The following is a 24,902-nucleotide window of genomic DNA, read 5'->3' as shown; positions in this document are numbered from 1 at the left end:
ACATTATAATTTAATTATGTTCAGCATTTATTTCTTAGTAATTATATCTTCTTAGGTTTGATTTGTTAGAAAAATTTAGAGCTATTATAATGTAAGACATGGGTTTCTGAAGTGAAAGCTGTATAGGCAGAAGAAATAGCAACTGCAGAGGCTCTGAAGTGGGAGTGTGCTTAGCCAGGTTGGAAGCTGTCCATGAATTCAGTGTGGTTCCAGTGGCCTGAGAGAGGAATGGTATGTAAAGTGAATGACACAGCAGGGGCCAGATCAAAAAAAAGGACCTTAGAGACCACAATAAAGATCTGACTTTTATTCTAATTGACATAGAGAGGAAAAGCACTGATGGAGGGGACCTAGACATTTCCATTTACTGGGATGGGGGAAGCAGGTTTGCAAACTGAGGAGGTAAAAGGCAAGTAGAAATCAACAATTCTATTTTAACAAGTTAAGGTTAAAATATTTATTAGACACACAAGTGGAAATCTCTGGAAGACAATCAAATATACAAATCTGTTTGAGTTTCATGGAGGGAATGAGAAGCTGGATTTGAGATATTCAGTGCATAGATGTTCTGAAAAATCATGGTCTTGGGTGAGAGGATTAGGGGATGTACCAGTGGAAATAGGAGAACCTCTAGAGCATACTGATAGATTTGTTACAGAAATTTAACCTTATGCATTTGTGGAACTGCTTAGTAAGTCTCTTTAAAGTTGTTGCACTCATGTCTAATGCTGGGCTTTGAAGTCCACAGGGCAGGCAGTAAGAAGAGAAGAAGGGTATAAAATGGGAGAGGAATTACTAGCTGGAACCTGCAAGTATGACCTGGAACCCAAGGAGGGAAGACTGCAACCCCTGATAGCAGTTGTTGCCTCTGACCTTGATGTTGTGGGTGTATAGCAAAAGCCAGGGCCCTTAGTCATGGAGTTAAACACGCACACCTGACCCAGGAGACAGATAAGCAGAAGCAGGTTCTTGGAAAGGTGGAGCAGTTGCAGAGACAAATATAAGAAAATATGTATGTTACAAAATCGGAGAAGGCAATGGCACTCCACCCCAGTACTCTTGCCTGGAAAATCCCATGGATGGAGGGGCCTGGTAGGCTGCAGTCCATGGGGTCTCTGAGGGTTGGACACGACTGAGCGACTTCACTTTCACTTTTCACTTTCATGCATTGGAGAAGGAAATGGCAACCCACTCCAGTGTTCTTGCCTGGAGAATCCCAGGGACTGGAGAGCCTGGTGGGCTTCCGTCTATGGGGTCGCACAGAGTCGGACACGACTGAAGTGACTTAGCAGCAGCAGCAGCATGTTACAAAATGATTGTTGTTTCCCTTCTACCCTCCAAATCTCCCAAGAATTTCCCCTTTGGCTCAACCTAAATGGAAACAGGCCAGAAAGGGAGTCCTGGGGAAGGTAGCCAAGTTGACCTGGTGCAAATCCACAAGAAGGGGTGACTATAGGTAGAGAAGAGATGAGGTTGTAGGTTTGAATCATGTGGCACTCAAAGTAGAGCTCAGGAATATGAAGTTTTTTTGTTTTTTTTTTGCAAATGTCCTTAAATGCAGAGGGCACATCCTTCTTCATTAATTCTTAAATGTCTTTGGCTGCAAAGAGGATGTGATGGCTGGAGCTTGGACTGTAAGATGGAGGCCACCTATTGTGAGTGGATAAGCAACAAGACAGGACTTCCCGTGTGGTGCTGGTGGTAAAGAACCCACCTGCCAAAGCAGGAGACATGAGAGATGTGGGTTCAGTCCTTGGGTTGGGAAGATCCCCTGGAGAAGGGCATGGCAATCTACTTCAATATTCTTGCCTGGAGAATACTATGGACAGATGAGATTGGTGGGCTACAGTCCATGGGTTGCAAAGGGTTGGACACGACTGAAATAACTTTGCACAGATGCACTAGTAACAAGACAGAAAATGCTCCTGTTAGTTATGTGCTAGTTAGCTCCCTATTTTGTGACAGCAGCCCTGGTCTCACCTTCAAACCATGTTAACAAAAGGGAGAAGTAAAATTTGTCACATTTAAATCACTATTGATTGGTGTTTTCTGCCACCTGCAATCAAACCTAATTCAAACTTACAGAGTGGATTCAGTAGAAAATACGAGGTCAACACATGAAGACAGATTATAGCCAATATTTTGAAGGATTTTATCTATAAATTGGTCCCTAGTTGGAGGATTACTGAAAATAGAGAGTTTTTTTATGATGGGAAATGTTACTACATTTTTCTGTAAGATTGGGGATTATCTAATGGAGAGTTATTATTTACCTTATGGGGCTTCCCAGGTCTCGAAGAGTAAAGAATCTGTCTGCAATGCGGGAGACCTGGGTTCAATCCCTGGGTTGGGAAGATCCCCTGGAGGAGGGCATGGCAACCCATTTCAGTATTCCTGCAGGGAGAATTCCATGGTCAGAGAAGCCTGGCAGGGCTACAGTCCATGGGGTCTCAAAGAGTCGGACACAACAGAGCAACTAACACTTTCACATTTATCCTATAGAAAAGGATTAAATTGATACAAGGAATTGTGAGCTGAAAAATAGGAATAATAGAATTCTTGGAGAAATATTTACTTGTCTGATTGTTCAGAATGGGAGAAATTATATTTGAATTATCCTCTTATATAGATGTTAATATTATGGTTGAAAACTATGAAACCAGTATTCTTGGGATTCAAGCAACTTTGCATAATTTTCAACCAGGCTTTAAGGAAAAAATGTACCATGTTTTTAATATTGTAAAGCTTGCTTTGTTGAAAATGACTGGTAAAGTAGACTTTTCATTTTAAAACATACATCAATCAGGAAATGTTTGATTCTCACCTTTATTTGTAAAACACATTGTTTCTTGTATTTTAGTTCTGGATAAAGCTTATCAAGTTTATTGTGAGAATATGATGTACCAATTAGCTTTTCATGCTTAGCTATTAAAATTTCATTCAAAGTGTACAGTTTTTATTGAAATTCAACTTTTATACCTTTCTTGCAATAAGTGATCCACCTTCAGATCATTAAGCAATTTGTTTAAATTCTCCTGCAATTAATTTTAGGCAGAGGTCAATGCACATATACTAATCTATTCTTGAAAACATGCTAATTTATTAGTCAAATCGAATACAAAGTGAACTTCTGGATTGAAATATTCTTTCCATTTAGATCTCTGGGGAAAGATATTATTTTATGTGGTTGTATTTTTTTGGCAAGCAAATAGAGTGAGGTTGGGATTTACTTGATATTTTGTTCATATTTTTCTTTATTTATTACCTAGTATAAACATGGGATTATATAAAGACATATTTACATGCAATTATATCATTGTGTTGGAGAAGGTAATGGCACCCCACTCCACTACTCTTGCCTGGAAAATCCCATGGACGAAGTCTGGTAGGCTGCAGTCCATGGGGTTGCTAAGAGTTGGACAGGACTGAGCGACTTCACTTTCACTTTTCACTTTCATGTGCTGGAGAAGGAAATGGCAACCCACTCCAGTGTTCTTGCCTGGAGAATCCCAGGGATGGGGGAGCCGGGTGTGCTGCCATCTATGGGGTCGCACAGAGTCGGAGACGACTGAAGCGACTTAGCAGCAGCAGCAGCAGCAGCAGCAGCATATCATTGTGTAATGGTAATATTAGACATGTTTCAAGTATAAGACACAATAGTGTCCTAGTGTCTTATACTTAAAGCACATTTTCACAGGAGATATTTTCCTATTTAATATGTATATTTCTGACATATTTATGGTCATCTCTTCAAAATTCTCAGCCTCTTGTTAAGAAATAGTTTCTGAACAGAAATTTTGGTGTTTTTTTAAATTAAATGTTTTATAAAGTACATTTAAATTATTTTTCCTTAACTACCAAGACCCATCTATCAGCTGCATAAAGTGGTCATGCTCAGAATATAAAGGGTTACACCATCATTGGATAAAGCATGTTCTTTATTTTGTAATAGGAAACAAATTGTGAGCACAAATAGGCTTGCAATATGGTTTACAATTGAAAGCATGTAGTACCAGTCTTGGCCTCCACATGGTGCTAGTGTTATGTACTGGGACATCACAAGCCAGAACTACCTGTTCACGCCAAATAACCACTCGTACAGCCCATCAAATATAATTCCAGTAATGAAATAACGGATTCAAATGAAAAGACACTACACCTGAAATCCTGCCTCTTTAAAATCTGGCTCATAAGCAATAACAATTTTGCCAAATCATTTGTGGAAATTATAGCAATGCTAAACAAAAGGTGAAATGAAATAATGAGTTTAGATTTCTTCTTTCATCTTTGGGATCTCACCAGTGGGTTCAACATCATGTTCTTTTTCCTATAGACTGTTTTCGCTCTTCCGTAGATGGTTATTTGGAATGGTGTTAAAGAAAGGAAGTCCTTGGGGGGAAAGAGTCTTCACAGGACTTCTGCCAGGTTTTTTCTTTGGTCGTTGTGATTCCTTTGAAGTCTAAGATTCACTCTCATAGCCAAAATGTTTTTTATTTTGAATATTCTGATTTTCTGTCAGATTCTTCACAACTTTAAAGTTAGTGTTTGTTTCCATTTATGTTAATGTGAAACAGGTACATTCATTGAGTTGATGGCAGCTTTATGTGATATATAAACGTTTATATCCATCTGCCAACTGTATGACAGTTGAAGATACTATAAAATATTACAAAATATTTGGCCTTTTTCCTTAGTTTCTTGCCAACTGACTAATGGATAATTGCATTGGCTTTATGTAAATCCTTTTCTTCTTTCATAATGGAATACAATTGTTTTCTTCATTTTATGTATTGGCCATTGTCCTCTGTAGAGTCAAAGTGAACAACTGAAAAAATGATCCAAATAATTACCAGAAAGAAATTAATCTCTGATTTCTAGATAGTTTAAGCTATATGAGTACCTTGCTTCTATCATACAAATATTTATTGAATAAACTACCCTATGCCAGCTTGTTTGGGTCTGGTTTAACCAGTGATAGTTAAACGACAGTGGAGATCATAGAGTAAATGAAAGAGGATTCAAGACTTGAAATAAAAAAAGTTGAAAATATATTACATTAAATTATCACTTACTTCTTCCCTTCTTCCTTCCTTCCTTCCTTTTTTTAATGTAAATAATCCATAAACTGACCTTGAAAAAATTAGATCACTTCTTACCAAAAAGACAAAAAAATACAGGTGGTCTTAAATTCTAGAAGGAAATTAAAGAAGCACGACTGAGCGACTTCACTTTCATTTTTCACTCTCATGCATTGGAGAAGGAAATTGCAACCCACTCCAGTGTTCTTGCCTGGAGAATCCCAGGGACGGGGGAGCCTGGTGGGCTGCCGTCTATGGGGTCGCACAGAGTTGGACACGACTGAAGTGACTTAGCAGCATGGATGGATAACTTCTTTATTGCAGTTTATGGCATTTATTGTTGGCCTCATACTGAGTCCCTCTCTTAAGTGGACTGACTATAAATTGTTTTATTTCCTTTAGGTATATTAGTGGTAACGTTTTTTTGAAAATGTTGGAATCTTTTGGACAAAATAATATAAACATCAGTAACTATTGGTAAGTGAATTATTAGTCTTAAATCCTTTCTTGAAAACTTCTTTCTTTCCATGCAACCATAACTAAAGATGTGTTTGTGTGTGTATGTATGCCTATAAGTGTGTGTACATATATATGTGTGTATATATATATATATATTTCCACAAATAGTCACTATTATTATCTGACAGATTCTTCTTTTAATACCTATTTGTTGCACAATTACTGCATGTTTCAATATGGAATAATGATTATTAATAGAAAAAAAATTATTTCTTGGGTGCCTTTGATATTGGATCTTTAGTAATTTTGCCTACTGTATTTAGCTCCAGTGTTGTGCCTGACTACCAATCTCCAAAGACCCTAGTCAAACCTAACAGCTTACGGAATGATATTAACAGAGTATACACTGCCATCTGACATGACCTTGGATGGAGGCTTTTATGTGGTGAGTTTAATCTCAGTCACTGAGGCTGGTTGTTGATTAAAGTACAAACTGCCTTGAAAGGTTTTTATTTTAAGACTATACTATTTCCTGTTGGAGAAGGAAATGGCAACCTGCTCCAGTACTCTTGCCTGGAAAATCCCATGGACAGAGGAGCCTGTCAGGCTACAGTCCATGGGGTGGCAAGAGTCAGACACGACTTAGCGACTAAACCATGTTACGTCCTTATTAATACTTAATAAAGATAAGTTCCAGATAGTGTAATAATTTGGAAGAGTCAATATAAAGTCTTTAAATAGTATTCTCCAAGAAGGCAAGTGTAATGGTTGGAACTCAGGCCCTGGAGTTTGGGTGTGAGAGTCCAGATCTGTTGCTTTATCAGTATTTCACAGGCTGTAAAAAAAAATCTGTCTGCAATGCAGGAGACCCTGTTCAATCCCTGGGTCAGAAGATCCCCTGGAGAAGAGTATGGCAACACACTCTAGTATTCTTGCCTGGAGAATCCCATGGACAGAGGAGCCTGGGGACTTACTGTCCAGGGGGTTACAAAGAATTGGACACAACTGAGCGACTAACACTTCCAGCTTCACCTCAGGGAAGTAGTTATTTGACACCTGTGTCCCAGATTATTCTTCTGTGTAAACGGTGGTAAAAATGGTGTCATTGAACACGGCTGTTGTCCGGATTAAACTGGATTATATGTGAATGTGCCCTGTATGGGGTCTAGCATGTAGGAAGCAAATGAACATTGGTGTTATTATTATAGTAGTCATTTTTATTCTACTGAAATGGAATCAATTTGAAGTTAAGTGCTAGGTGCTGAAGACACTTATCATGGATAAAGAACAAGTCACCATCAGTGCCACCAGTAGCTCAAAAATATGTGTTAAAACAGGCATCAGTTCAGTCAGTCAGTTCAGTTGCTCAGTTGTGTCTGACTTTTTGTGACCCCATGAATCGCAGCACGCCAGGTCTCCCTGTCCATCACCAACTCCCGGAGTTCACTCAGACTCACGTCCATCAAGTCAGTGATGCCATCCAGCCAGCTCATCCTCTGTCATCCCCTTCTCCTCCTGCCCCCAATCCCTCCCAGCATCAGTGTCTTTTCCAATGAGTCAACTCTTTGCATGAGGTGGCCAAAGTACTGGAGTTTCAGCTTTAGCATCAGTCCTTCCAATGAACACACAGGACTGATCTCCTTTAGAATGGACTGGTTGGATCTCCTTGCAGTCCAAGGGACTCTCAAGAGTCTTCTCCAACGCCACAGTTCAAAAGCATCAATTCTTCGGTGCTCAGCTTTTCGTCACAGTCCAACTCCAACATCCTTACATGACCACTGGAAAAACCATAGCCTTGACTAGATGGACCTTTGTTGGCAAAGTAATATCTCTGCTTTTTAATATGCCATCTAGGTTGGTCAAAAAAACAGTAAATTTTAATGTATTATTATGGAAGTTTCTGTTACATTTTTAAAGATAACTAATTGGATCTCTGCCTTTATAAGGAATTCTCTATTACCTATAAGGAAGAATATGTAGGGAAACCTCCCAGGATCTATAAATTAAAGATTTCTGGAGTTAGTGGCTCACGTAATTTCATTTTGCCATAAAAAGGGCATTAAAAAGTCACTGTTCTTTGATTAAAATCAATTAAAGATGATACCTATCTCAAAATGCTTATGCTTTTCTTTATTATCAAGGACATAGAAGAAAATTAGAATAAATCTAGTATGAGTCAGAAACAAAGAACTCAAGATTCTACCAAATGTAAATTTTGTTCAAATTTTATGTCTTTTTTTAATAATAGATGATCAAAGTGGAAAAATAAAAGTTCAGTGTTTTAAAATAATTAACTATGTTGATGACATCAGAATGGAATCAGCCAAATCTCTTTCACACAAGCAACTAGATTGGATCCCGGCTGGTAGTGAACTACTCTCAATAACATACAAATCAGGGATAATTTAGTTTTCCCTTTTCCATCATCCTCTTGAATTGTTGAATGTGGGAAAAAGCGAGTCCAGACTTCTGGAATCCTGACCAATAAACACATCAACAGCCTTAGTTATAACACCCATCAGCCTCGATGCTGTAGTGGCAGCAGTACTGGCTGTATTGGTGACTGATTTGAGGTGCTCCAGAATGTAGGGCTAGCAGAAGTGGAGGAAGGTTTAGTGATCCTGGAAGGTCGTGACCGCTAAAGAGAAAGTTTAGTTCACAAAGGATCATCATCACTGCTTTCGTGACATGTGGTTTCTAATGGTTTAATCATGGTGTTCTTGAGATGCAGCACTATTTGTTCACCTATAAATACTTTTTTGTGTGCAGTGTGCAGTGTCACACTTTTTTGTGTGACATTTTTGTGTGCAGTGCTCAACTGGAAAAGCTCAGGGCATAGCCATCCCATTCTAAAAGTAACACAGGGATTCATGTTACTTCTCATTCAACCCTCAACTATCCACATCTCTCTCTAGCTATATTAGTATAATAACTTCTACTGAAATAAGTTTTAATAGTAGATAGGAAGAAATACAATATTAGTGACTTATTTATGCTATATGTTTGTCCATGAGCCTGTTTCCCAAAGCACAGTAAGTGGGTGCATTTAGTTAGGAGAGACTATGTATGCTAATGATAACAAGTAAACCAAAAGGCTTAACATAGTATATGTTTAGTTCTTGCTTATATAAAGTTTTCTGTGGGCTGGATAACTTTCCAGGGCAACTGTCCCTACTATGATGATTCAGTAATTGAAGATGCCTCAATCTTGTACCTTCACATTTTGACATATGGCCTCCTCCTTTTCTTCAACCTTTGTTGCAGAAAGTATTTGCGAGAGAAAGAATTGCTTAGTAGTATTTCACTACCTCAGCCTAGATGTGATACATGTCACTTCTACTCATTTATTTGGTCATAAAATTTCACATGTGGTGACATATATACAATGGAATACTACTCAGCCATAAAAAGGAACACATTTGAGTCAGTTCTAATGAGGTGGATGAACCTAGAGCCTATTATGTAGAGTGAAGTAAGTCAGAAAGAGAAAAACAAATATTGTATGTTAATGCATATATATGGAATCTAGAAGGATGTACTGACAAATCTGTTCACAGAGCAGCAATGGAGACACAGGCATAGAGAACAGACTTATGGACAAGGGTGGGGAAAGAGGGAGAGGGTGAGATAAATGGACAGAGTAGCATGGATGCATATATACTAGCACATGTAAATAGAGAGCCAGTGGGAATTTGCTGTACAATTCAGGGAACTCAGACTGGGGCCCTGTAATAATCTAGAGGGTGGGACTAGGTGGGAGGTGGGAGGGAAATTCAAGAGGTAGAGGACTTATGTACACCTATGGTTGATTCATGTTGATATATGACAGAAATCAAACCAATTTTGTAAACCAATCATCAATCAATTACAAATAAATGTTTTAAAACAGAAATTGTCACAGGGCTTAGCATAACTGCCAAGGGGCTGAGAAATGTAGGCTCCCGTATTTATATCCTATTTTCTTGGGGAGGAAGAAAAGAAAGAATGGATATTCTCAAGGGTATTAGTAAGTAGAGAGTCCCATCCCACAATATGTGAAATAATTTTAAGTGGTATAGAGAAGGTTTTTACAATTTTTGCTTGTTTTCAACATGTATTTGAAAAATGTAAGTGCACGCTGTAGCTGTGGCTTCATTTTATATACATTTAAACTTAAATTGCAGATACTATAGTCTTATAAAAATGGTAGAAAGTGGCAGATATCTAATATTTTAATAACACTGACCTAAAAGAACCACTGTGAAACTGAAATATTAGTATGTAAAACTTTAAGTAAACTGGGAGTACAAGGTGGGGCATTAGAATCTGCTCTTAGCCGATACCCTATGTGATTCAGCAGCAGACTGTCTTGGACCACATGCTGGGAGGATTGTTTCAGAGGCCAGTTGCTCTTCTGCTGTTAAAATTGGGGAACCAGGGACAGGGGAGCCCGGAACTGCTGATAAGTTCTCAGTTCTGGCCTTTTTTCTCACTGCCTTGTTGCAACAGTTAACAACAAAGGGTTTGGACAGAAACATTTGACCTGGTAGGGAATACCTTCAGGACTACCATTTTCCTTCTTACTTGGTTTTTATTTTTGTCTCAGATTGTTCAAACTGGCAGTCCCACTCCTCTCAGATCAAATGTAATAATATCAATAGATATTACTGCTAGTTCCAAAAGCCTTTCCATTCACTTAAGCTCTTCATTCACTGTTGGAGCTGTGAGTTTTATTATTGTTATTTCTATTTACATGTTTTCTAAGGGTGCCTAGAAATCTCTCCCAAGAAAGGTGGCTTTGATGTCCTAATTTGTCTATAACATTCTTTCTCCATGATGATTAATAGAAAACTCTTTTACTTTTACCAAAAAAAAAGTTTGGTTTGGATGGTAAGTTGTATGATGACCCTGCTCCTGAGAATTCTTTTATTTTATGATGTGAATGACTGATTTGGTCCTAATGACTCTTCATTCCTTTGCTTGTGGTTAGAAGGCAATGGCAACCCACTCCAGTGTTCTTGCCTGGAGAATCCCAGGGACGGGGGAGCGTCGTGGGCTGCCGTCTGTGGGGTCGCACAGAGTCGGACACGACTGAAGCAGCTTAGCAGCAGCAGCAGTATCAGAGCCACACAGAGGTAGCCGAGGCTATGGTTAGTATTTTTAATAGTCATTTTGGGGGGACATCATCTGTATGCTTTGTATAGACTAGAAAAAAGGTTAAAAGGACATAGAGAGAAGTTAAAGGGAGTAAGCAATGACATTGATGACTGAAGGATAAACCAAAGCACATTTTTGAGACACCCAAAGGAGTTCATGAATCTGGCACAGACTTCAAAATGCTCTAACCTTATCTAAAGGAGGACATATAAACACGGAAGATGAATCTGGGTGTATAGTGGTATGTATGTAACTAGCATCCATAACATTTATCCCTGTATCAGTAGTTAATGGTGTGAATTCTGTATCCTAATGAAATGGTTCTGAAATGTTACATTGCTTTAGTTTCATAATAGGGTTAGGACAGGCCCTGTACAAGCTTAAATGGAATTTCATTTGCATGAGTGTAGGCATGCATTTATAATAAAAGTTATATCCATCATATTTACTTTTTCTGGAATCCTACTGTTAGATAACACATCTAAAAGCTGCTATTTAATTTCTAGTTATTTCAATTCTGGAAGAAAGTAAAAGAGGATTCCAAAGGTATGTTATAGCACACTTAGAACAACTTTTAGGTCTATAGCTCATCAGACTGGCTCTTAAAATATGCAAGTGCCTACAGAGACCACCCCAGCTTAAAAGTATCTAAATACTTCATGTTACTTTACTGTTCAATAATGTTTAGAGTTTGTTATCTTTTGTAGACATTGGAAATCTAATTATTTATAATATCCAGTGACATTTACATTTTGCTGAATATACTTTGCTTGTAGTAGAACATATCATGCTTAGGCAAATGGGTAAAGAATGCTTGGTTCTACATTTGTTTATATATAATGCAAAATAACTCTGTTATCTTTTTGTTATAAATGCATTATTTTAAAACCATAATTCTCAAGAAGTGTTCTTTATCATTACCTTTTAAAATGCAGAATGAGAAAAAAAGTTGAAATCATTTGTTGATCATTAACTTTAAACTATCAAGTCAAATATCCATTCAAGTTTATTGGTATCTTACAATAATACCATTCATTTCCATGCCAACAGCTATGGAGTGTTTGGTTTAGTTTTTGAGATTGATTGAAAGTAGATTGTAAAAAGTTGACCTATTGTGTTAAGCTTATTTACACATAGTGTCTTGGAAAATAAATTCTAAAAGTGCATAGCAGTTGAACCCCAAGGTATTTTACATCCCAACTTTTCTAGTATCTACTGGGATCTGTCCCATAGAGAATCTCACTTACTATAGTTATCTTATATAGGAGAAGAATCACCTCAAAAGTTAATTATTCCAAAATTTGAGATGAAATTTATGACCTGCTTATAAAAAAGAATTTGCTTTTGATTTGAAGAATTTGCACATTTGAAGAATGGCACAAGACACTTTATTAGTTTTAACACATCGACAAAACAATCACAGACACATTTTTTCAGGTTCTTGAAATGCTTTCCTTATAGCAGTTGAAAATGACATTTCTAAGATGCAATCAATATAAAAAGGCAAAAATGTGAAAACAATACAATTTCAGTGAAAAGGGGGAAAAAATCAATTTGGGTACTGAATGGTGACAGATAGATTGTTTAAAATGAATCTGTATTTACTCAAGGGTTAATCCTGATGAGTGAGAATTTAAAAGCCCTTCCTGACCCTCCATCCTCTTAGGTTATACTGATTTTTAAGTAAGCAGCCTATTGTATATCATTCTCCCTCCTGATTCCACTTTTCCATCAAAATGTGAACTTCTCTCCTGTCGCTGAGTGACGCGGGGCCAATAATACTGGGAGGGCGGGTGGGACGAGGGCACGTGGACCAGAAACACTTCCTAGAAACAGCAAGTATGCTGCTCAACCCCGCCTGAACTTTCCCGGTAAACACAGCTCGCCGACAGCGGCATCCCTGCTGGGTGGATCCTGCAACTCCTGGAGGGAATGGCACTTCTTGTTTTTAATTAGCAAGGTGAAAGGTGAATTAAAACTAGCTGTTTGGCAAGTCAGTGCAAGAAGCTGACTTCTGAGAGGCTTCAAGGAGCCAGAAGAGAAGAGGAGCTCCACGGGGGTGAAGGCAGTGCGTGTGCTGAGCTTGTTGTTGTTTTTTCTGAATGAATCGCTTGCATAAGTGACTCAGATAATACAGTTTCTTCCTGAATCTCCCCGCTTAGTGACTGAAAAGAGCTCTAGGCAGGACATGGCAGTGAAGATTCACTCCTTGGAATGTCCTCTTGCTCCGGGCTTATAAACAACTGTCCTGGGGAAAGGCAGGTTTTACATATCCAAACACAGCCTGACAAATGGCACTTTGGAACTGTGCTTTCTGATGACAACGCGTTCGATTTGTGACAAAGCCTCTCTCGTACGCTGCCCCTGGAGGGGAGTCCTAAGTAAAACTCACCCCGCCAGAGAGTGAGGATCGCAGCGGCAGGCAGCATGGCATCGCCTGGGCACCTCGTCACCTGGCTCCTGTGGGGCTACTTGCTGGAGCTGTGGACAGGAGGTCATACAGCTGACACCCCGCACCCCCGCTTACGCCTGTCACATAAAGGTAGGTGACCTTTTGTTTAGAAAAAAATGAGAAAAAAATTAAAATCATTTAACACTGATCTTTGGTCTCCAGACTCTTAGCATGCACCTGAAAAAAATTACTGCAAAATTGACTGAAGCTTCTAAGTACCTTTAATGAATAGGTCATGGCTAACCACAGCTGAAAATAGTGTAAAATCACAGGCTAACTTTAGAGATGTTATTTTTGTCTTGTAAATATTAGGTTTTGTTAATAAGTTCACTCACTAGCTGACACAACAGGAGAGAGAAGGAAGCAGGTTGTAAAAAGCTTTGAGGGGCTGAATCCACCAAGTTAGCAGTGGGTATTTAAATATCAATTCATGCATAAAGGGAAGCAAAGATGTTAGGCAAGGGCTGTAGAAATAGAGGTGCAATTGATTTTTTTGTTTTGTGTTGTCCATAATGGGGATGAGAAGAGGAAAAAAGATTCTTGAGAATAAAATGATTCCTTGCCCATTATAACAAAGTCATCACTGTGTGATTAAAATGACTCACAACTGTTATAAACTAGCTTTCCAATTAAATTGATTACTAGAAATTTTTTATATGTGGCAAGAAAAAAATCAGTTAACAATCCCTGTAAACTGGTTTATATTGATTTAAAGTGTTAGATACTATACACTAGCATCTACTCTTTTTTTAATGTAAATTTGTATTGCTTAATTGAAGATGTATATTCAATTGAAACGTTTATTTTATTCTGCTACTATGTTTTGTAAAGCAGCATTTAGTCATAAATAAATGATCAAATGATAGCTTTTGCATCAAGGTCCTTAAAAGCCAGTCATGAATAGGTTTGATGACCCTTCCCATAAACAGACAAACAAGCAACAAACAAAACCCATATCTATGAAAGTGACTTTGCTGACTTAAAAGTTTTTTGAAATAAATTTTCAGGAAAGAAGTATTTGTTATCATTAATCATTGAGACAGATAATAGATGGAATAGTGAAAATTACATAAGAAACATTTTTCAATTGTGTAAGCTTTTAAATTGTCTCCCACTGTAGAAAGTATCCTGTATTTTTAAAATGAGTATAATCTTTTTTTTAAGTGTTACTATTTTTTTAAATTTTATTTTATTTTTAAACTTTACAATATTGTATTGGTTATGAGTGTAATCTTTACCAGAAGGAGAAACCAAACAGGAGGCCTCAATTTTAATGACACTTTTTTTGTTGTTTTTTATTGGACAATTATCAGTTGATTTGATTATAGAAATGTCTCATTTTATAACAGCTAAAAATCTGTGGATATTTTCTTAGTTTAAATAGATTTCTGATAATACTCCCAAGTATGTAGCATAAATTTAAGAAACACTTGACCCTGCATTTGTAAAGTATTTAAAATATAGTGCCTAGAATTGGTACAATTTATTTGATTTGGAAAGATGTATTATGGTATGTACCAACATACATATTCCTAAGAAGGTAAGATCAAATATACCTAAATCTAAAATTTGATGTGATGGGATATGGACACATAAGGATGTCAGAGAAAGAAAACATAATAATGGATTCTTTTTCTATTGTAGACAAGTGGATAAGCTGCCAAATTTGTCAAGTTACCATTCTGCTATGCATGGTATCAACCTTCTATACTTTATTACTCTGATGCTTATTTTTTTGATAGCTCAATATCAGTGTTTCCAGAGATATCTCGTTTTAATATTTTTCCTTGGGGAACTTCTAATTTAGTCAGAGCATACCAGAACTCTGGTACATAATGTTGTCATCAGCCTCATCTTCAACACATCTCTCTTGATCAGAGGAGTAACTGTAACTGATTTTACGAGTTGTGTTAAGTGATGTGGGAGGACCACTGCTTGTATCTATGGATACTAAACTGAAAACTGCCGTAAGATTTCCTCTTGGCTTTTCTTAACCTTTTGGTTTAATGGCACTAGCTGAAAACGTGCAATGTTGTGCTTTTATATAAAGATAGTATAGAGTTACCTGAAAATAGGATGTTCCCACCTGTGCAGTTTAATTGCCAAAGTCAGTTACGATATCACACCAGAGATGCAACCTGAAGCAGCAAATGCCTCCTGCACTGCAGGTGTTTCATTGAAAGGGAAGCACAGAACTGTCAGAGTAGGGACATTCTGTCCCATTAATACAGTAAAAATAACACATTTACCTCTCTACACTTCAGAATCAATGGACATTTTAGCAGTGTACAAACACTGGGGACAGAATATTTTAGAGTATACTCTTTTGCTATCATAAATGATATCCAAATAGGTGAAATTTTAGTAGTCAGTAAATTAGGTGATTAATATTGTAAATGAATGTATGGTCATGAAAAATAAGATACATGAGACATAAGTAATCTAGCACCTTTGCACTGCTGCCTGACCCCCTGTGGAGAAATCCAATAAGGCTTCCTGGAGGTGGTCTACTAGATATATCCAGGGATTCATTTCATAGCAGTGGTCTATGCCATGTGGGAAAACGACAAGCATCTTTCTTATATCTTTCATTATCAAGATGGTGCTGGAGACCACAAGCCTCGTGTTTCTTCCCAAAGAGGAGGGGAAAGTCTCAGTGTCATATATTAATATAAAGCTTTAATTAAATTATATAAAAATATGTTAAGAAAAAAAGTATCCAGGAATTGCCCTTTTTCCTCTCTCCTTCATTCTTCTCTAACCCCGGAAGTGGCATGTTCTTCAACAGAGCTTGAAAGGAGAAGACCATCAAGATCAAAAGGGAGAAAAGGAGGTGAGGAAGGGGGACAAAGAAGAACATTGGGATCAAATATGGAGCATCTTATAGCTTATTCCTCACTGCTCTCCACCCACAGTGGGATAATATTGAATTCTTCCCTCTTCTGCTGAATATCCATTCCACTCTGATATTAAGCAAAGATGCTAACTAAAGGCAAGCCTTGTAAATAAAGAAATGAAATTTGCCTTTATTGAGGCAATACATATATCTTTGAATGCCTTTTACAGGTTCAGGATAAATTGGGTTAACCAAAACATACAAAGATAAAATGGCAAGATTTTGTCCTGCCCTATCAGAATGTTCAGTCAAGATATGGGTTGAGATTAACTATGTCAGACAAGTATTTGAAAGTTTCTGAACAGTTAAGAATTTATCACCAGTTTTATAGCCAATACCCTAAAGAGGGTAATTTTGATATAATTAGTATGCATTTATAATATTCTACCCAAGGATGTCTTTGAAAAGTAGCTATAAGCCTCATGACCGAAAGGCATGAGAATGAAGGCAAGAGAATAGAGGGAGAGGTGTCCTGGTGGATTCAGGCACTTCCCTCTGCTGATGTCTGGTCTCTCCTTACTTTCACCATCCTGCATTAATGAGGTTACAGGGAAGGCAAAAATATAGCCTTCCTGATAATAGAGCTTGAAGAAGAAAAAAAACAAATGAGGAAAGAAGCCCATGTCAAAGAAGAAATCCCAGTGCATGTGGAAAGTCCCAGAAATGCAATCAAGGGAGGTTCCAGATGGGGTAGGTGTTCAAAGACCCCAGAAGGGACTTCACAATTGCAGAAGCCAAGAAGAATGTCTGCTGATAAGCAGAGGGTGTTATCCCAGGATGTTTGATGAAAAGATAGCTAAATAAAGACATAAATATGGCAGAAATTAAACAGTGAAAGTCACTCAGGCTTGTCCGACTCTGCGACCCTGTGGACTGCAGCCCACCAGGCTCCTCTGTCCATGGGATTCTCCAGGCCAGAATACTGGAGTGGGTTGCCATGCCCTCCTCCAAGGGAGCGTCCCAGGAAGTGAGCCCAGGTCTACTGTACTGCAGATCAATTCTTTATCATCTGAATCACCAGGGAAGCCCAAATATGACAGAGGATCATTGCTAAAATATGTTGATATTATAAATGTAGATTTGAGCATTGAATACATATCTATACATATAAATATGGGATAGTATTAACTAGTCTATCTGTATTTTAATATTATAAGCAATTAAATGAATATTTTTCATAGTTCAGTGAGCTCAGATTTGAAGTGAGAGGTCTCTACTCCAGCTATAATCTTTCCAATTATACTATTGGTAGTTATCTGTGCCTCAGTTTCCTTATTTGAAAATAGTGATAGTACTGATATTTTTCACTGGGTTTTTGAGAAGATCAAAACAGAACAATAATACTATAAAAGCATACTTTATAACCTAAAAATTATCTTATTGATGTTTCCTGAAGACTGATAGAAAATGAGAATATTAGAAGGAAACATATTCTAAAGATAAACAAACTTTTGGAAATCCTTAAGTTTGGATATCAATACCAGCATCTATAATGCTAGAATAGATGACAGCAAAATTTGGTCGTGATTTGCATAAAATTTGTAATCTATCCTGAATGCATTCATTCCAAATCCCATTTCGTACCTTTGACCTCTACTTATAGTAATTTATAAGATAATTACATCATCTGTATATTCCAAGATTCATGGTCAATATTTTTACAATAGAAGTCTGCATATATCTATTTATTATGCATACTCACCTTACACCACACATTTTAGAATTGTTTTTCCATTTATACAAAAAAAAATGAGATAAAATTCTAGGATAATACAATAATAAATAAGTTTTGAATGATTATCCTAAAGGTTGTAGTATTTATTTTATATCCAGGGCCAGTTGAAAAAAGGCAGTGACTGAGCCAGTTTTTCCTGAACTGGCTCATAGCTTGGGTTTCTCAGCCAGTAACTAGGTACTAGCAATAATGACATTAGTTTCACATCCCTGTGTGGTTAATAAATAAAACTGGTTATAAGGTATGATTCATAAAGAAAGTAGATTCAAAGGATCCAGGGGTGAATACAAACCTGATATCTGGATCTCCATGAGGGAGAGTTAGTGAGAATTAATTGATAAGTTTATTAAGAAACAGTTTATATTTGAAAAAAAAAAAAAGAAGCCACTGGGTAAGATGAAAGGATTACAGTAAGTTTTGTTGAGTTTTTTTTACACAGAATGTACTTTTCATAGAAGTCTATATAAGGATTTTAAATAACACTATTCTTTGTATTTTCATCTGTTACAAATATTGCTCGTGTATCACAGAAATGCACCTGGATAATCAAAAGCTTCAGAATGGCTCTATGAATTATTCAGTTCATATGTATGTTGAGTATGACAGTGAGAAAACAGTTATCTTTAATGTAAAATAGGGTGAGGGGAGGTCAGAATTAGAGAAAGTTGTAAATAAACGGATTGGAGAAGGAAATGGCAACCCACTCCAGTGTTCTTCCCCCAGGGACAGGGAAGCCTGGTGGGCTGCCGTCTCTGGGGTCGCACAGAGTCGGACACAACTGAAGCGACTTAGCAGCAGCAGCAGTAAATAAACGGGGCCAATTTTGGACCAAAAAATGATTTAGTCATATAAAATCATGTCTCAAAAATTTTGTGAAGACTGTGTTCTATACATAATAAAGAACCAATACTTGTTCTTGACTAAAAAAATACATGCAGTAATCATGTTGTCACAATGGAATATTCTTTCAAAAGTTTGTGTTACAGTATTATTTTATTGTCCATGTCAGATTTGTCACTTAATGAGGGTATTTCATAGAGATGGTCTGTCTTCCTGTCTGGGATAAGATGACTTGGTGGCCCCAGTTCTATGACCACATAATAAAGTACCAAACATCAAATTGGTCATTGCTAGTAAAAATTATTGTTAGCAATCTGCTAAGTAGTTTTCTTTCATCAAAGATATCTGTTGGAATCATCCTGGGGGGTTCTTCGTGGGAGAGCATCAAAGATTTACACGAAAGATTTACTTTATCTTTGTGTGTGAAACTCTTCTGTGGTTTAGTAGAGGAATTTAGTCTGCAGGAATCCAGAAATGACACTTTGTATGCATGCATGCCCCTTCATACACAGCCACTGCAGTGTTAAAATGGTCTAGTAAGTTCAGTCTCAGAGAATTTAAAAGAAAACAAAGCTGAAATTATACCACTTACAACATTTTCCTAACAGCGTAAAGATTTCGATTATTTTCTTGGTTTAAACAGGATCAATTGCTATTAGTAGTCTTTAGCACAACATCTGATACTTTGGAATATCATATAAATTATACAAAGGATGATGATTCTTTTAATGGAGAATTTTTTCCAGGTATGGTTTTACATAACATTTGGAGCGTAAGAGAAACTATCAATGTCATTAGTTATTTCTTGGGCTTAAGCAAGCATTATTCTTTGTACTCATGTAAAGGATGATAATGACAAGACTGGATATTTTATCAGCTGGATTTTCTGGACTATGAATGAAAAAGATATGTTAATACCTCATTTGAACCAAGTAGTATAATTTCTGATAGTGGAGAACATTTTCTGTCAGAGAATGTGATGATTTCAAAAACAGGGATGTTTGTGGAATTGATAAGTTGATTTCCTATAGCCCTGGTGGGTGGTCAAAGCAATTGGTGGCTTGGGCCCAATGCTTAGTTCAGAATATTCCCACCATAAGGCCCCATTGCCCTGGTAACTTTGACTCTACAACTAGTATGGAAAAGGAAAAGAGAAATTCATGACTTGCCTGATTTCTAGGGCTTAAAAACATATTTCTGCTTCTATCTTTAATCATCTGCTTTCTGGTCAAGGACTTAGCTCATAGCCTTGGCACAGTGCTCACAGAAAAGTAGTTTAGTCCCAAGAATTACAAAACACTCTCGCATTCTAATGTCAATAGCCTAAAAACTCTAGATTTTGGATGTTGCTTATGGCTGCATGACTTGAGAAAGTTACTTATCTTTTCTGGGTATGAATTTTCTCATTTTTAAAATGGGATAATATTTAACTTGCAGCATCCTGAAAGAATTACACGAGATACTGCAAATTAGTGTGGTAAATACTTTAGCTTTAGGAAGCTTTTCATAAATTACTCATGAATCAGAAGAGGTTCAGGGAGAATTAGCCTACTCTTGTTCCCTTTTTTATTCTAAAAGCAATCATGAGTTAATTATTAACTTAACCTCTTAAAATAAGGGAAAATCTTTAATCAGTTTTTTTTTTTTTTTTAACTTGAAAGCAAAGTTTTTTGGTTTTGTTTTTAAATGAAGTCCACCTGTAAATGGAGTAGATAACTGGAAAGAAAATAGGATTTGGGTATCTGTTATGCTTGTAAGTTACCATAAGGTTATTTTATTGATAAATTAAGGAAAGTTGGAACTTTATCTGATGGCACTTTGGGGACAAGAGACCAAAGCCATAAAATAAACAGAAGTTACTAACAAAGGTAATTGTAGACCCAGCTTTGTAAGACACAATGGAACAGATATTACTAAGAACAGATCACACTGTCAGAAGTTAAACCAAACAGTGGCCTGTAAGCAATCAGCCCAACATACATTGTTTGCTTTGAAAGGGGGAGAAAGCTTTCCATTCTACCTTTCCCCTGGACAAACAGGTAAGGTATATGCTGCCCAGCACAGTTCCTTACCCTTAGTAGGTGTTCAGTCAGTGTTCACTGACCAGGTATGTGAATAAAGCACAATGATTTAGAGCAGCCTTTTTTTTTTTTTTTTTTTTTAAAGAAATGCCTGATACTTGGGTGGGGTGAAGAGTACCAAAGAAACTAAGGAATCCAGAACAAATATTTATGGCTCCTTTGATAAAACATACACGAGGAGAAAGGCTGGGGCTTTCTCTGCCTGTTCACCTTCCTTCACCACAGGTTTGCATTGTGTGGAGCTACTGGGGCCTCCAGACACCTTCCAACAGGTCAACCATATTCTCTAATCTATAATTAGTCCTCTTTAAAACAAAACAAAACCTACTTTTTGATGCTCTTCTCATTCTTGAACGATCACCACAACTACTTCCTTTACTTCTCTATCATTTGTTTCTTTGACTTCTCAGTGTTGTCACCAACCCCCCTTCTCTCTTATTCTCCCCACCTTTATTTTCCAGATAGATATTATGATTTCTTCCCTACTTTAAGCCAAAGGTGAAATGAAAGCATTTTAAGTGAATGATGTCTATTTACTGGTCTGAGTTTACCTGAGTATTTATTTTATTGGCTAGTTCAATGAATAGAAGACATAACTTTACTCATTAGGTGTAAAAATGTGTTGAAATGTATGGCTTAGGAAATAATGAAATAGTAAATAGCTTACTAGTGACTTGGACAACTTACCCTGTTTATGTAACCAGAGGGTGGCTGATATTCCCAGCACCGTGACACTGTGGGGACTGGAAGGGGAGAATTAGGGTCCTGAGCAGAGCCTGCCAGACTGTTCCCTCTGTGGATAATGTTGAGCTTAGTGTAAAAATATTAATTATGTAAAACTATCTATTTCCAGGTAGCTTTGGTTCATTTTCTCTGAGTTATGATTTTTTAACTCATTGAAACCACAATAGACAGGGTGTTTTATTTACAGGATAGAGCAGAAGAGTAGCATCCCTAAGGCTATGTCTCAGTGGTGACTTTAGGTGGCGCAACCAACTCCAGAAGCAGAAAAGAACAGCAGCAATGAAAATAGGAATAAAAACGTGAGGGGTCAGTTGGGGACATTGACCTTTTCCCTCCTGACTAGTTTCCTCCCAGGAAATGATGGGAACTGAGGAGAGCTTTAAATTCAAAGCTCAGGATGCACTGTGGAAATAAAGCGAAGAGGAAATGTGCTGACCGTGTTGCATATAGCTATTCACTCCTGCTGATTGCTTTTTTCCTAACCCTGAGTCAAAAATTTATCACAGACCATGTGACTTCAGAGATCCTTTCCAATTCTAGAAATGTAGGTCTCTTTCTCCTCCCAGTGTGTCTCATTTCTCCAAAACACTTTGAACGTTTTATTAGGAGACAGCCTGTGCTAGTGGAAAGAGTATGTATGGGTTCAGAGTTTTAAAAAATCCTAGATTTGAATCTACAGCTTATCCTATTTGATGTCATATTATTGATGCTAAATCATTGAACTTCTTTGGAGGCTTAATTTCCTCCTAAGTACACAGGAACTAATTACTATCTCATGTGATTGTTGTAGAAAATAGAAATATACCATGGAGATGTAGGATATTGTGAAATAATGACATTATATTTTCTGACTTATGTGTCTTTAACTATGTTTTAACATCCTTGAGGGCAAGGAGTATTTTTTTGGTGAGATCCTTGTGGGCAAAATAAAGGGACTTAATCAGATCATTCCTAAACACTGGAGGTTTATTATCTACTGAGTAAAAACAAAACAAACAAACAAAAAAAAGTTTTATGATTGTTTTTGGCTTCCATGTTATGGTCAAAATGACAAAAGTTTATTTCTTTAAGAGGTAGAGCTACTGCTGAATAATTAACCCGAGAGAGGCTTAGTTGAGCTTCATCTCAGAGGAGATAATATTACTTATGATACTTTTCTTACACTCTTCCTCCAAAGTAGGGGCTGAGAGGAGATAGACACTGGGATTAATCCAGTGCTGTACAAAGTGTCCGGGACTGGCAACACTAGCATCCCCTGTGAGCTACTGAATTAGGTTGTTGTTCAGTCACCAAGTCATGTCTGACTCTTTGCGACCCCATGGACTGTAGCATGCCAGGCTTCCCTGTCCTTCACCATCTCCTGAAGTTTGCCCAAGTTCCTGTGCATCGCACTGGTGATGCCATCCAACCATCTCATCCTCTGTCACTCTCTCCTGCCTTCAATCTTTCCCTGCATTAGGGTCTTTTCCAATGAGCTGACTGTTCACATCAGGTGGCCCAAGTATTGGAGCTTCAGTTTCAGCATCATTCTCTCCAATGAGTATTTAGGATTGATTTCTTTTAAGATTACTTGCTGGGCAAAGGGCTTTCAAGAGTCTACTCCAGCACCACAATTTGAAAGCATCAGCTCTTCCATGCTCTGCCTTCTTTATGTTCCAACTCTCACAAGTGTACGTGACTACTGGAAAGACTACAGCCTTGCATATAAGGACCTTTGTTGCAAAGTGATGTCTGTGCTTTTAAACACACTCTCTAGGCTTGTCATAGCTTTCCTTTCAAGAAGCAATCATCTTCTAATTTCATGACTACGGTCACTATTCACAGTGATTTTAGAGCCCAAGAAAAGGAAATTTGTCACTGCTTCCACCTTTTCCCCTTCTATTTGCCATGATGTGATGGGACCAGATGCCATGATCTTAGTTTTGTGTTTTTTTTTTTTTAATACTGAGTTTTAAGTCAACTTTTTCACTCTCCTCCTTCATCCTCAGCAAGATGTTCTTTAGTTCCTCTTTGCCTTCTCCCATTATAGTGGTATCATCTGCATATCTGAGATTGTTGATATTTCTCCTGGTAATCTTGATTCCAGCTTGTAACTTATCCAGCCCGGCATTTCTCATGATGTGCTGTACATGTAAGTTAAATAAAAGGATGACAATGAACAGCCTTATCATGCTCCTTTCTCAATCCTGAACTAGTCATTTGTTCCATACAAGGTTCTAACTGTTGCTTCTTCTTCCACATACAAATTTCTCAGGAGATAAGTAAGATATCTGGTATTATCATCTCTTCAAGAATTTTCTGCAGTTTGTTATGATCCACAGAGTCAAAGGCTTTAACGTAGTCAATGAAACAAAGGTAGATGTTTTTCTGGAATTCCCTTGTTTTTTCTATGATCCAGTGAATCTTGGCAATTTGATCTTTGGTTCCTCTGCCTTTTCTAAACCCAGCTTGAATGTCTGGAAGTTCTTGGTTCACATAATGCTGAAGCTTGGCTTGGAGGATTTTGAGTATAACCTTACTAGCATGGGAGATGAGTGCAATTATCTGGGTTTGAACATTCTTTAGTACTGCTCTTCATGGGAATTTGGATAAGGATTGACCTTTTCCAGTTCTGTGGCCACTTCTGGGTTTTCCAAATTTGCTGACATATTGAGTGCAGCCCTTTGATAGCATTATCTCCGCGAGCTTTATTGACAGCAGTGCTTCCTAAGATCCACTTGACTTCACACTCAGTTCTGGAGGCTTGCTGAGTCAGTAATTCTGGGGCTCAGGATTCTGTGTTTTAACAAACCCTGCAGGGGATTCCTTTATTTTTTTATTTTTGGAAGACAATTGCTTTACAATGTTACTTTGGTTTCTGCCATATATCAACATGAATCAGTCATAGATATACATATGTCCCCTTCCTCTTGAATCTCCCTCCTACCTCCCACCCCATCCCACCCCTCTAGAGAGTCACAGAGGACAAGGCTGAGCTCCCTGTACTATACAGCAACTTCCCATTAGCCATCTGTTTTACACAGGGTAATGTATATATTTCAGTGCTACTCTCTCTCTCCTTCCTTCGCTGTATGCACAAGTCTGTTCTGTATATCTGAGTCTCTATTCCCTGCAGGGAATTCTTAATGCACTCTTAAGCATGGGAAATACTAGGCTAAGTGTTTGGGATGATGCTACAGAGGAGCCTTGCTTTCATCTTAACTTTTTCATTTTTCCTCCTTCAGATCTATCACCCAGATATATCATAAGTGACAGCAGGTTAAGGTGTTATTTATTTAAATTTCCAAATTACAGCCTTAATCTTCAAAAATATATTTAAATTCATAAATATCGATTATGCCATTCTCTGCCTATTATGTTTTTCTATTAGATAAGATATATATATATAGTATATACAGTTATTGATAATCATTTAATATATAAATTAAATCTTTTAATAATTTTTCATGGCATAAACTGTTACACATGGTGCTATCACTGA

The 24,902-nt window shown here is 37.4% G+C and overlaps 1 protein-coding gene across 1 annotated transcript in view; it reads left to right on the top strand.

Annotated features, from left to right (window-relative positions):
- The first annotated feature begins 12,498 nt into the window (after positions 1-12,498).
- SEMA3E (semaphorin 3E) overlaps positions 12,499-24,902 on the top strand; it is a 275,421-nt gene continuing 263,017 nt past the window's right edge. Inside the window, exon 1 of the mRNA XM_027539839.1 lies at positions 12,499-13,215. Within this exon, the coding sequence (XP_027395640.1) occupies positions 13,101-13,215 (115 nt within the window). The 5' untranslated portion in view covers positions 12,499-13,100. The remainder of the gene's footprint in view (positions 13,216-24,902) is intronic.

The sequence above is a fragment of the Bos indicus x Bos taurus genome, chromosome 4 (genome assembly GCF_003369695.1).
Source record: "Bos indicus x Bos taurus breed Angus x Brahman F1 hybrid chromosome 4, Bos_hybrid_MaternalHap_v2.0, whole genome shotgun sequence".
Taxonomy (NCBI): Eukaryota; Metazoa; Chordata; class Mammalia; order Artiodactyla; family Bovidae; genus Bos; species Bos indicus x Bos taurus.
The sequence above is the reverse complement of the archived record's forward strand: the minus strand, read 5'-3'. Positions and strand labels throughout refer to the sequence as shown.